Source organism: Gekko japonicus, unplaced genomic scaffold (genome assembly GCF_001447785.1).
Source record: "Gekko japonicus isolate JY-2015 unplaced genomic scaffold, Gekko_japonicus_V1.1 scaffold528, whole genome shotgun sequence".
In the NCBI taxonomy this organism is placed as follows: Eukaryota; Metazoa; Chordata; class Lepidosauria; order Squamata; family Gekkonidae; genus Gekko; species Gekko japonicus.
This window is the reverse complement of record NW_015170290.1, coordinates 903006-915297: the sequence shown is the minus strand read 5'-3', so window position 1 is coordinate 915297 and position 12292 is coordinate 903006. Positions and strand designations below refer to the sequence as shown.

General features: G+C 41.6%; 1 protein-coding gene across 1 annotated transcript in view; it reads right to left on the bottom strand.

Moving 5' to 3' along the window:
- Positions 1 to 2392: 2392 nt before the first annotated feature.
- The window catches only part of LOC107116036 (protocadherin-15-like), a 456694-nt gene continuing 446794 nt past the window's right edge, over positions 2393 to 12292 (bottom strand). Inside the window, exons 27-31 of the mRNA XM_015417887.1 lie at positions 10600 to 10621; positions 7914 to 7952; positions 6202 to 6275; positions 4553 to 4682; positions 2393 to 3469 (exon numbers count right to left, since the gene is read on the bottom strand). Coding sequence (XP_015273373.1) covers positions 2393 to 3469; positions 4553 to 4682; positions 6202 to 6275; positions 7914 to 7952; positions 10600 to 10621 — 1342 coding nt within the window. The remainder of the gene's footprint in view (positions 3470 to 4552; positions 4683 to 6201; positions 6276 to 7913; positions 7953 to 10599; positions 10622 to 12292) is intronic.

Genomic DNA, 12292 nt, shown 5'->3' with positions numbered 1-12292 from the left:
TAAGACGGTTCTTCTGACTTTCTGGAGCGCTGTCCTCCCCAGTGGAGCTGGTCTCATACTCTGGATCAACTACTAACTTGATTCTTTTCTTTCTGGCCCACTGTGAGACAACAAAAGAGAAAAAAATTATTTAGGTACTTCACAGTGCATTTTTTAAATACAGTATTTCTAGTTCCTTTTATGCTGCTGGACAACAATATTATGTTATTTTGGTAGCCCACATGTTAAATAATCAATTTAGCCTCATTGTTCATTTATGAATCAGATAGCTTGAGTACTCAGAGAACCACCTTAATTCTCTGTAAATATCCCTCCCCTCTTGCCATGTGGATTCCTTATTCTTGAGCACAAGGGAGCAAGCTGGTAACCAGGACATGGTTTTTAGAGAATGTGGTTATGACCCCCCTCTGAACTGATCTGAAGCAACGAGTTTAAATTACATGCAGAAAGGTATCGGCTGGATATTAGGAAAAACCTTTTCATGGTCACAGTGGTTCAAAGGTGGAATCAGCTGCCTAGGGAGGTGGTGAGCTCCCCTTCACTGGCAGCTTTCAAGAAGAGGCTGGATGAATATTTGTCAGAGATGCTTTAGGCTGGTCCAGCATTGGGCAGGGGGTTGGACTAGATGGTCTGTATGGCCCCTTCCAACTCTATAATTTAATGAACTGTATTCCTTTAGAATCTCCATGCTGTGACATTATTTGCATAACACACTGAAAATGGTTTTATATTCAAATATTTGTGCTTAGTTTCAATTTTATATTAGTCCGCGTTCCCATAATATTGGTGAATTTCAGTAAGGGAAGAAAATGAAACAGATGGGAAAAGGTAACCACATGAAGGCATCTCACTAGGAGGTGGCAGGATGAGGCTGGCAGGGAATCTCTACAGAACTGGAGGGACTAGAGGTGGAGAACTGGGTCCCATAAAGTTGTGAAAGAGCAGACACTAATTCAAAGCTGACTGTATGAGGTAATGATTTTTCCTGAGCTCCCCTCTTACAATTTGTGACTCAGTTCTTTCAGAAATCCATTCAAATAGTATCTTACACGATATACTTACCCCTGTTATCAGACACAGAACTTAAACAACAAAGCTGTATCAATGATGCATGAGACACAACCAGAGTATCAAAGGTATCACACAGTAAGCACAGGCACAAGTATTGGCCCTTAGACAGCAACATCTGGGGATGTATGTATGCTAATAGAATAAATATTTGCAAAACTATTATCACTTCCATCTAGAATTAATTATTTCAAGTACTGTGCTGTAATGTCAGCTCATGAAGAGCCCTTGGCATTTCTGCTTCACAGTGCACATTATAACAAAAGCTGTGGCATTTTGGAGCTCAATGATCTTTATTTCTGCAGAAAATGCTGAGATTTCAATAGTGGTGGTGAGGTATAAAAAGATAAACCTAGGATTGTATGTTCAGAATATCTCACACCATGAAACTCCAACATGTACAAGTACTTCACCAATTAGATTAATAGAATTCTACAAACCTAAAGTTTGGAATAAATATCTGAAGACTATAGGAAGGTATTCCATATAATTACTTATATCTATATAAGGCGAGTTTTTAAATTTGAACACTATGCATGCAAATTCAAAGGAAAATTGACAATAAGGTTAAAAATTAGATTCCATGTGAAACACTTGACAGCTTTGGAAGTGCCATTAAGACATAATTGTGTTATGCAAATAGTTCTACAGTGCAAAGTTGTATGAGCGTTGCTTTCTAAGGTACAGATGGACAGATGTCTTTAAAAAACGCAAACCATGCAGTATAGAAATAGACACTTTCTGGTTTTAAAACTCAGCATTCATGTGTACTTCCTGATGGCTGGGTCATATCAGTGTGCATGGGTGAGCATGCCATCACATATCAAACCTCACTGGTAGAAGGCCCACATCAACTCACACCCCTTCAAATGAAGTCTTTTCCCACTGGAGTCCATTCATATCTGCTATAAATCCACAAGTACCCAATATTCAAGAAATCATATGCGATTATATAGTGTGAATCAGCCCTGTAAAAAGCTTTGTAGGAAAGTTCTTAAAATTTAGGAATCTGGCTATACAAAAGAGCTTGATACCTGAACACAGCATTCCTTCCTAGTTCTAACATATCTGCATTTATACAAATGCCTGAAGTTTGTCAAGCCATTCAGATACGAGTCAATCATTCTTCCCTGCCAAAAGGTTTAAAAAAAGTAGACAGAAGTACTGAATAGTCTCCAGCTGCATTCACTAATTTGTTGGTGCCCAGACTGGCATAATGTCCTCTCATGTCTCAAAAAGGCACACAGAGAACACAGCAAACCAGAGCACACCTTACTGCAAACAGCCTACCTACTGTTGTTTTTGTTTTGTTTTGTTTCATTTTCTAAAAAGATGTGGAGTCAGTAGGAATTTCAGATTCTGATGCTGTAGTAGTAGTAGTAGTACCACGATCTGATCTACTTTTGCCAATGGTGGAGGATGTTTCAGTTTCATCTGTCTCCTCTTCATCCATAACTGATGACGATTCTTCCTCTTCTTCTGCTACTTCTTGTACTGCGTCATCTAACTCACTTCCTGCTGTGGATGAAGGCTTCTTGGAACTGGCCTCGGAGCTCTTGTCTTGAACTGGTGGCACAGAGCTAACTTCACTGCTCTTGGAACTTAGCACTGATGATATCTTTGACTTGGACTCTTCCTCGGTATCGGACACTTTGCTCTGTGAGCCAGACTCTTCAGAGCGATCAGATGTTTCCTCGGATTCACTCCCTGAAGAGGATCCTGATGACTCTGAATCTTCACCTTCTTCATCAGAATCCACAGTACTCTCATTGGTTTCATCTTGGTCCAACGTCACTTTCAAATAGTCCTTATCTGACTGGGACTCACTGCTTGCAGATGATGATGACTCTTCGCTGGAGGAAGATGTTTTTCTTCTCCTTTTCCTTTTCTTTCCATAGTCACTCTCTTCAGATTCACTTTCTGCAGTGACGCTAATAGAAATCCCTGACTTGGATTCTGATTCGCTCAGTTCCTTTGACGTACGGTCCCGTGGTTCCTTGGAAACGCTAGGGCGCTTCAGAGCACGGCCAGGCTTCTTGGGCAATGGTTTGTCCTCTGCTGATTTCTGAAAATAGCTTCCTTTAATAACCATGCTGTCTTCTCCATCTGCTTGGCGTGCTGCCATCAGCTTGTCGTAATCTGCATCTTTGCCTCTTACTTTGTGTAGCATGGGGAAGATCTTTGCTTTCTTCCAGGGAGAAGGTGCAACCTCAACCGCTGCTACAGGTTTGTGGGTGCTAACCGCTACTCGGCTGAGCTGCATCACTGCTTTTAGTTTCCTTCTGCCCTGGGGGGCCCCTTCTGTTACAGCCTTCCTTTCACCTACAGCACTAACAGCTACGCGAGGCACTGGTCTGTGGCTTAGACCTCTGCCTGCAACAAGAGGACCTGGTCTCCTTCTCTGTAAATTATAAAAACGGAACTTCAGTATAATTTTGGGAATGAAATCATGGCATCCTGGAATACTCGAGGCAGGAAGAAAAGAAGAGTTAGCATTTGTACACAGGATTTATCTGGAATCATTCAAAAAGCTTCTTGATATCACCTTTTCCACAAAGCTGGAAGTGGCAAAAAAGAGCTATCTGCATGTACCTCTGAATGTATTACATGTTCACTTATCAGCCTCACTCCATCATGCAGCTATTAGGGCAAGTGCTACTTCACTTATCAACTAGTCTTGTTACAAAATGCAACCTGTGATCTATGTACAGCACAGCTGCATTCCCCCCCCCCAAAAAAAAAGAGCCATCACCATAATGCTTGGAGGCAGGAAACATCTTTATGACCCTCTAATCTGGGTCTTCAGCATAATATGTATATCAGGTCATCGTGATGGTTTATATCCTAGGAGAGGCTGCTTTTAAGATATGGACTAGTTATAATGATAAACTGTCCTTCAGTACATCAAAGCAGCTTCTAAATTATCTCTCTGGCCACTAGAGTGTAGTACAAAACTGAAAATGAATAGGAGGAAAAACCTTACCATTCTTTCTGTAAGAGGAGATGTTACGCAAAATCTGCTTCCCTGAGGTTGCTGTTCACATGTAAATGTGATGTATGAAGTCATATGAATTGCCAGGAGTGTGTTTATCATAGCAACACCACCTTATGCAAATGTGCTACTGATATGAGATGTACCCATATGACAGCTGTGCATACATTACTGCTGGGGTATGCAACCCATCAACGTCATCCGTATCTGGCCACCAGTTCTATACCATCTACCTGATATGCTATGAAATTATGAGACCTGTGTCCTAGATTCTCATTTCTCCATAGACTCCTTGGCAATACTTCAAGGGCCAAATAATCCAAAACATATACCCTCTTTAAGACAGCATTATGGTTTAATGTTGCTTTTACATACAGGGCATGTTGTCTCCCTCATTTAAAAAACACTTTTACTGTCGCTTAATTGAGAGGAGGAGGGTGCTTTTCATTTGGCAAAATGTGAAAGAATTGGCAGAAAGAAAAATAAATTTACCTCAGCTTCTGGTCCCTGTGGACTGTAATAGAAGCCACCATCGCCCTCCACGACAACTTCACCATATTCGTCATACATCCCAGAAGGAGACAACAATCGTCGACGACTTCCGTATTGAGGCAATTCGTACCTGGGAAAAAAGCCAGGTACAGACATTCTCTATGTTTGTATGCATGTAGATTCAGGGTGTTTACAGGCACACAGCAACATTCCTCTCACACAGACCTCTTTATTATGATGGTGTCCTTATTCTACAAATTATATGCCTCCTTTGCCACATGTATTTTTCCTTCAACAGTTTAATTTCACACAAATTCTTGGTGCAACAAGGCATCCGGGTTTTCTTTCTATCTTCTTACAACAGCACATTTCTCTTCCAACAGCTAAACCTAATGAGATGCTGGGAGCCCTGTGTATGAGCTTTCAAGCATTTTTTTTTTCTTGCCTTATAAATTACTGTCATTCATGATTCAGATTGGGACAGATACATGAAGGGGGTGGGGCTAAAGCTGTCCTCCTTGGCTGTTTTGTTAGCCTGAAATGGACCCATGGAAATTTTGTTTGCCCTCTTGAGACAAACATACAAGTACTAAAGAGGGGTCCAGATAAATATCCTAAACAGTCTGTTCCTTTTACAGAAGTTCCATTAAATTTCAACCCACATTTTGAGTATCATGGCACAAGTTTTGGTAATTCAAACCCTTAACACCTGGACTTTGACTTTACACACATGTTTTGACAAGCTGTTTATAAGAGTAATGTTTTTTAGATATAAAGAAGTAAGTATTCAGGACAGGACTTCATAAGTTCTCACATGACAATAAATCAACATAATATACTTTTCCATCTATTGGTATCTCAGAGCACATTATAAATTCCTGTGTTCTTGTAAATTACAGATTGATGTTCTGCTAAGAAGAGAGGGACAGAAGAAAAGTTTGGATTTATACCACACCTTTCACTTAGAGTCTCAGAGTGGCTTACAAACTCCTTTCCCTTCCCCTCCCCACAACAGACACCCTGTGAGGTAGGTGGGGCTCAGAGAGCTCTTTCGAGGACTGCTTTTGAGAGAACAGCTCTGAGAGAACTTGTGACTGACCCAAGGTCACACCAGCAGGTGCATGTGGGGTAGTGGTAAATCAAACCTGGTTCTCCCAAATTAGAGTCCGCGCCCCTTGCCTCTACACCAAACTGTTAACTTTTTTTTATATTCTGTGCTTGTTACATGTACAGAATTCTTTGAATACAGAACAACTGGTAGATTGAAAGAGAAGAGAATACAAATGTAATATGTTAGGTTAAATCTAAAAGTTGACTTTTATCTTTCTTGAAGTTTCATTGTCTCTTGAGGTGACAACACTCTGGTGTTCACAACAATATCCAACAGCTTGTTTCATGAGAACTGCACAGTGGACTTTGGACTATTTCTTGAAAAGTACCCCCCCCCAATACCACAAGCAAACTTTTTAAAAATTCAGTGTGTCATGGAGATTTGCTATTTAAAGAAATCAAACCAAAAATTCCACCCGTCATACCCAAACTCTTAGCAATAATTTGTGTATCATCACATTACATATATTTACACTAAGTTATAGCAATACAGATGCCCAAATCTCAGATGTGTGTAGGAAATACAGAAAAAATAATACCCATGTTCATAACTGTAGTAATCTTGTCCATAGTACTCTTGGCCAGGATCTATACCAGACTCCATAGAGAGCTCCTGTAAGTCACAGTAAAAAGAAATCCAACTGGAATGTTAGGGAGGTAAAAGATGTGGGCTTGTGGAAATATCTTTTGAGTGTGTACCTATCTGACACACATGAATGATACTTCGTGTGAGTTGGGGCCAGGGACAGCAAATATGAGACATATGTGTGATTTGCACTAGTTGCATGACCCTTCCCACTCCAAAAAGAGGGAGACTTAGGCAGGCCTGTAGCCAGGATTTTTCATTTTGTGTTAAAATAATAAATAAATAATAAAGGCAAGGCACTTATCACTCAAAAACGTTTCAGGTTTATTGCTGGGGATGGGATTCTTAAACAGTAATTCAGGGGAGGGGATCCCCAGGTCCCACCTGGAGCCTGGCATTCCTCTCCCCCCACCCTCTCTTGATACAAAAGAAGACAAAAACATTGTTGGGATTTTAAAACTGTAATTCCAGACTTGGGATCCCCTGGAGACTAGTATAACCCCCCCCCCCCAATGCTGATAGTAGACAGGTACTGTTGGGAATGGGGAATGGGGATTCTTAAACAGTAATCCAGGGGGAGGGATCCCCAGGTCCCACCTGGAGTATGGCATCCCTTCCTCCCCACCCCCCACGCAAAAGAAAACAAGTAAGTAAACTTCACCCGACTTGCTGGCTTGGGAATGGGGGCGGGGGTTTGCTTGCAAAAAGAGAGAAATCACTGCAGCTACATGGGAGGGAATTGGGGCTTGCTTGTTTGTTTTGCCCGTGACGAGGGAGTAGCATATACTTTTAAACATATGCTTTGCCTGTTTTCTAAAGAGCACCTATTGTTTACATTTACAAACAATATCTGTATTTCTCATTGCATTACTCAGAATCTTTTAATGTCCACAGTTTCCAAACATTGCCAGCATAAATTCCCATAAGTACTGATGCTCAATTAAGTATTATATAGGCACGCTAGCAATAATATATTAGTCAAATACTAGCTGAATCCAGCACTAAGCCAGGGGTGGGGGGTACATTCAGCTTAAGGGCTAAAATTAATTAAGGGCATGATGGGGGGGGGAGGTTAAACCATATTGGGTGAATGTGCAATTCAGCCAGTTCATATAAGTAATCATTTGTGTGGTGCTCAACCTACAAGCTCCTATGAACAGTTTTGTTCTTTACCAGCTGAAGATATGATTGTACATCTGGATGTCTAAATCACATCTTGCTTTCCCATAGGTGAAACAGTACCAAGTTTCAACTAACTTTACAGTGACCAAGGATATTGTCCATCCTTCCTTAATGGATTATTAGACCGGAAAGAATGTTAGTAATTATCATTCCGATCCTTGAGTATGGGTTGTAACACTGCAGCTAATTAAATTATTTTGGACTACAACAGACTTTGGACAGTTTCAATGACAGCATAGGAGCTAGGTTAAAATTTGGTAGAATTATATCAACTGTAACAATCACACAATTGAATCAGTATGCTGAAGTGCGTGACGTCTACAATATTGCCAATTTTTTTTTAAAAAAATGAATGAAATATGCTTCTGATTTCTATCACCGATGAACACAGATAGGTGCTAAAAGCCAAAATGGCTATCACAATGTATTCCATGTGACTACTATGAAAGTTCTAGAATAGTAAAGAAGAAGAAACAATTGTACCTCTGGTCGGAGAAGAGCAGGCCTTAACAGTTGCTGTTGCTGATAAAGAAAATCGGAAACAGAAAGAAGGTTATGAGAAAGATTTAACAGAAAATGCAAGTAATTTACTTTGAGATAACAGTACTTCTGCTGAGGACTAGAATGTCTGAAATGTACTTCTTCAGAGCTCACCTGGTTGTACTGAAGCTGTGATTTGGTGGAAAATTTCTGCTGATGGAAAGGAGTGCGATTTTTGTCAACTCCCTGCTCCAACTCTCCTCTCATGCTGTTTCCAGGGTCCCCAAGTCCCCGAAGAGCAGCATGTGGGGGGAGGGGAATTTTGAGCTGCAACAGGTGGGAGGGGGGGGGATCCAGAGAAATCCCAGCCTGCTGACAGAGATTATTCCCGGCAATGGAGATTTTGTGTGGGATCCAAACCTCTGGCTTCTCTTAAAACAAAGGCCAAAGCCACTAAAATGTAAGTGTCCCTGTTTCCTGTCCTGTGGTCTGTGCTGTGCTGGGGTTCCTTGTCTGTGGGGACCAAACTTCCTACTACAGGCTATCAGAAGATGGTTGCTTCCCGTTGTTAGTCAGGACAGCTTCTTACGAGACCTTTTGAATTCATTCTGAAAAAATTCTCAGCTACAAACCACTCAGGTACTATGTAACATTTAAAAGGTGTCATGTATACAGACTACAGCTTTCTCTTTCAAAATATATGTCAGTGCTGATTGGGGGAGGATTAGAATATTGCTAAGTAATTTCATGGAGGAGTCATTTTATATACTAGTGTGCCATTAACTGTTGCTCTGACCTGTGCATTTTGTATTTAGGATCTGTCCCAAGTACAACATCTCTCTTATGGCAATCTGAGCACATCTGCTCAGTGCTCCATGTGGCTGGCCATCAAACAAGAAAGGAAAACAGTCACCAACTGATATAACATTCAATGAGATCTCTTCCAGATGGAAAAGGGATGTGTGTGGGAAACTGTATCCCACTGTGATGGCTCTTGTGGGCACCAAAAAGTTTCTCTCATCAAATGCTCAGCCTAGATTACATTTATGTGATCATTATTTTTGGAAATACAGTGTATCCAGAAAGTATAATAATTGACAAATATATAATCCACTAGCAGTAAAGCCCGTTGTTTAAGCAATACAACGGGATCTAGAAAGAGGCTCTGGGGGAGTGCTCTGGCTTTGGGCAAACAGTGTCAATTTGCTGTGGTGACCTCAGCAGGGTATAATGACAGAGTCCACTGTTTTCTCCAGAGGAACTGATCTCTGCTACCTGAAGAGCAGTTGTAATTGTGAGTGATCTGTAGCCCTCACCTGGAGATTGGCAACAATTGTTACCCAGGACAAAATGGCTGGTTTGGAGGGTGGAGTCTATGGCATTCTACCTGTCTGAGGTCCCACCCCTCTGCAAACCCCACCCTCTCCAGGCTCCACCCCTCAAATCCCCAGGAATTTGTCAGCATGTAGTTGGCAACCCCATCTCCTTCCCAGCTAACCATCAACCTACCATTATCTGCCCCTTTGACTTCAGCTGACTTCTGCCCTCCCTTCTGCAGAGCAGTTGTAATTCTGAGTTCTCTCCAGCCCTCACCTGGAGATTGGCAACAATGTTTCCCTATGTGGGACTGACTGGTTTGGAGGGTGGAGTCTATGGCAGTGTACCTGTCTGAGGTCCCACCCCTCCTCAAACCTCACCCTCTTCAGGCTCCATCCCTCAAATCTCCAGGAATTTCCCATCTGGAGTTGGCAACCCTATCATCCATATGCAACTGACATTCCAACTGCCTTGCGGGGAGGGGGGTGAGTTTGAGGTGTGGAATGCAGTGAAGTCCAATCAGCTTCCATATGCAAAAGACCTTGAAGGTTCCATATGCAACTGACATTCCAACTGCCTTGCGGGGAGGGGGGTGAGTTTGAGGTGTGGAATGCAGTGAAGTCCAATCAGCTTCCATATGCAAAAGACCTTGAAGGTTCCATATGCAACTGACATTCCAACTGCCTTGCGGGGAGGGGGGTGAGTTTGAGGTGTGGAATGCAGTGAAGTCCAATCAGCTTCCATATGCAAAAGACCTTGAAGGTTCCATATGCAACTGACATTCCAACTGCCTTGCGGGGAGGGGGGTGAGTTTGAGGTGTGGAATGCAGTGAAGTCCAATCAGCTTCCATATGCAAAAGACCTTGAAGGTTCCATATGCAACTGACATTCCAACTGCCTTGCGGGGAGGGGGGTGAGTATGAGGTGTGGAATGGAGTGAAGTCCAATCAGCTTCCATATGCAAAAGACCTTGAAACACTGGGCGGGACTGCACAAAGCAGCCAGTCAACCCAGCCAGCGTCTTCTGACTGACAGTTCAAGCGTCCATACACTAAAGGAGTGCATTTTAGAACTTTGGCACCCACTATTCAATTATATATAAGGAGAGATGCTTTGAGTAGAAAAATACTTCCCTTAACAGGAAGCAAGCAGATTAATTAAATCACAAATGCTGAAATTGAAAGCCCAGAGGAGACCCCATCGGATCTAGCCCTGATCTCCGGCTTTCATTAATAACACAGGTTAATTTTATATTCAGCAAAAACTTTTATCCATCTGTCCAATGAACTAGACAATATTACAAACACTATTCTAAAGAAAAGTCTCACAAATTGGAACCTGCTGCCCAAAATGAACTAAGGGACTGACTTACCTCTTGCTGTGCATAGCCTCGCCTGAAATTCAGAAAAAAATAACATTGATGCAATTATTCAAGTTATGAATGAATATGTATGTATGCATGCATGCATGTATGCATGCATATATCCACCAGCCCTAGTGTCTCAACAGAAGGCAGAAGACTTCATAGTACAAGCACTAAACTCTGTTATGAGGAATGAGGGATATAATTCCTGTTACAAATTCATGGGAAGACTTTTCCTTCTCTTTGCTTCCTCAGTCAGAAGCCACATGCCCCTCAGCACACTTGTAGCCCACCTATGTTTCCCAGCATAGAAGATATCCATATTTCTTTGTTTAACCTCCATATCACCTAGGACGTATGAGGGATATAAAAGGGGATTAAAAAGCTTTAACGTGTGGTTGGCTCTTGGGTGCCTCCATTGAAAACAACTGTCAACACAGAAAGAATGGTTGTTATGGCAACAAAATGTGAATAGGCTATTAATATCTCTTCATGACAGATTCTGACTTGGAAAACTAGTGCATGTGTATTGTGAATATGTATATCATCTGGCATGGGATGTCTATTCAGATCCTGAGCCACAGGCCCCCTCAACACATTCTTTTCCCATGTACTCCTTCCTTCACTGGGATTCAGTGCAGCTCATGTGGCACTTCCATCTGTGCATGGAATTGTCTGTCATGTTCTTCCAAATAAAGTCATTTAAGAAAATCAGGGAACCTCCAGGCGTGATTTCTGTTGCATTACAAGGAGCTGCAATAGGAATGGAATTGTTTTAGTGTTGTGGGACAACTGTGTGTGGACATCAGTGGACCTAATGCTATGATGATGATCTATAGCCACCTCCACAGCTCAGTGAAGAGTAACTTTTCTTGCCAAAACATTTGCAGCAATTTTAAGTTCACATGCAACTTACAAACAGACTCTCATTATTTCACCTTTGGTCTATCATGCTAGATTTTGACTGTAGGATTCTATTAATTCACAGTTATAACATACAAATATGTTTCAAATATTATTCTCTGAAAAAATGGAACATACAAATCACACATCCCTTCCCTGTAAATAATTCTTGTTTTAAATTCCCCTTAAACTTTTGTTTAAATGAAAAAAGAAAAAAAGGACATTTCAAAGCTTCTTGAGAGGAATGTTGGTGGAGATATTGAGTGGGTCAAAAACACTAGCAAAATAGATAGAACCTACAGTAGAAATGCATGTAAGGTTAGTAGAGCTGCCAAAATTCAGCCTGGAGACACAAACTTTAAATTCACCAAATGAATGAGAGACTAAGAGAGCAATCCTAAGCAGGTCTACTCAGAATCCTACTGTATTCAATGGGGATCACTCCCAGGAATAAGTTCTTAGGATGGTACTGTAAGCCTGCAATCCTTTGCACAGTTACCTGGAAGTAAGTACTGGGTTTTTAAAAAATGTTGGTGTGTGTGTGCACCTGGAAGTCATGGTGACCTCTGGTGACTGACCCCTACTGGGGACATGGAGGATATTCAGAGAGGTTGCTGAATAAAGCCTGCCCCTGCCTCCCACCTCTGGTATTCCAGGAAGGTCTCCTATCCAAGTACTTGCCAGTTGTCTAGATTAGCTTCCGAGATCTGGCAAGATTGAGCTTGTGTGGGCTATCCAGGTCACGGCAGAAGTAAACACTGTTGAGCCCAATGGGACTCACTTCAGAGGAGGAAAGAGT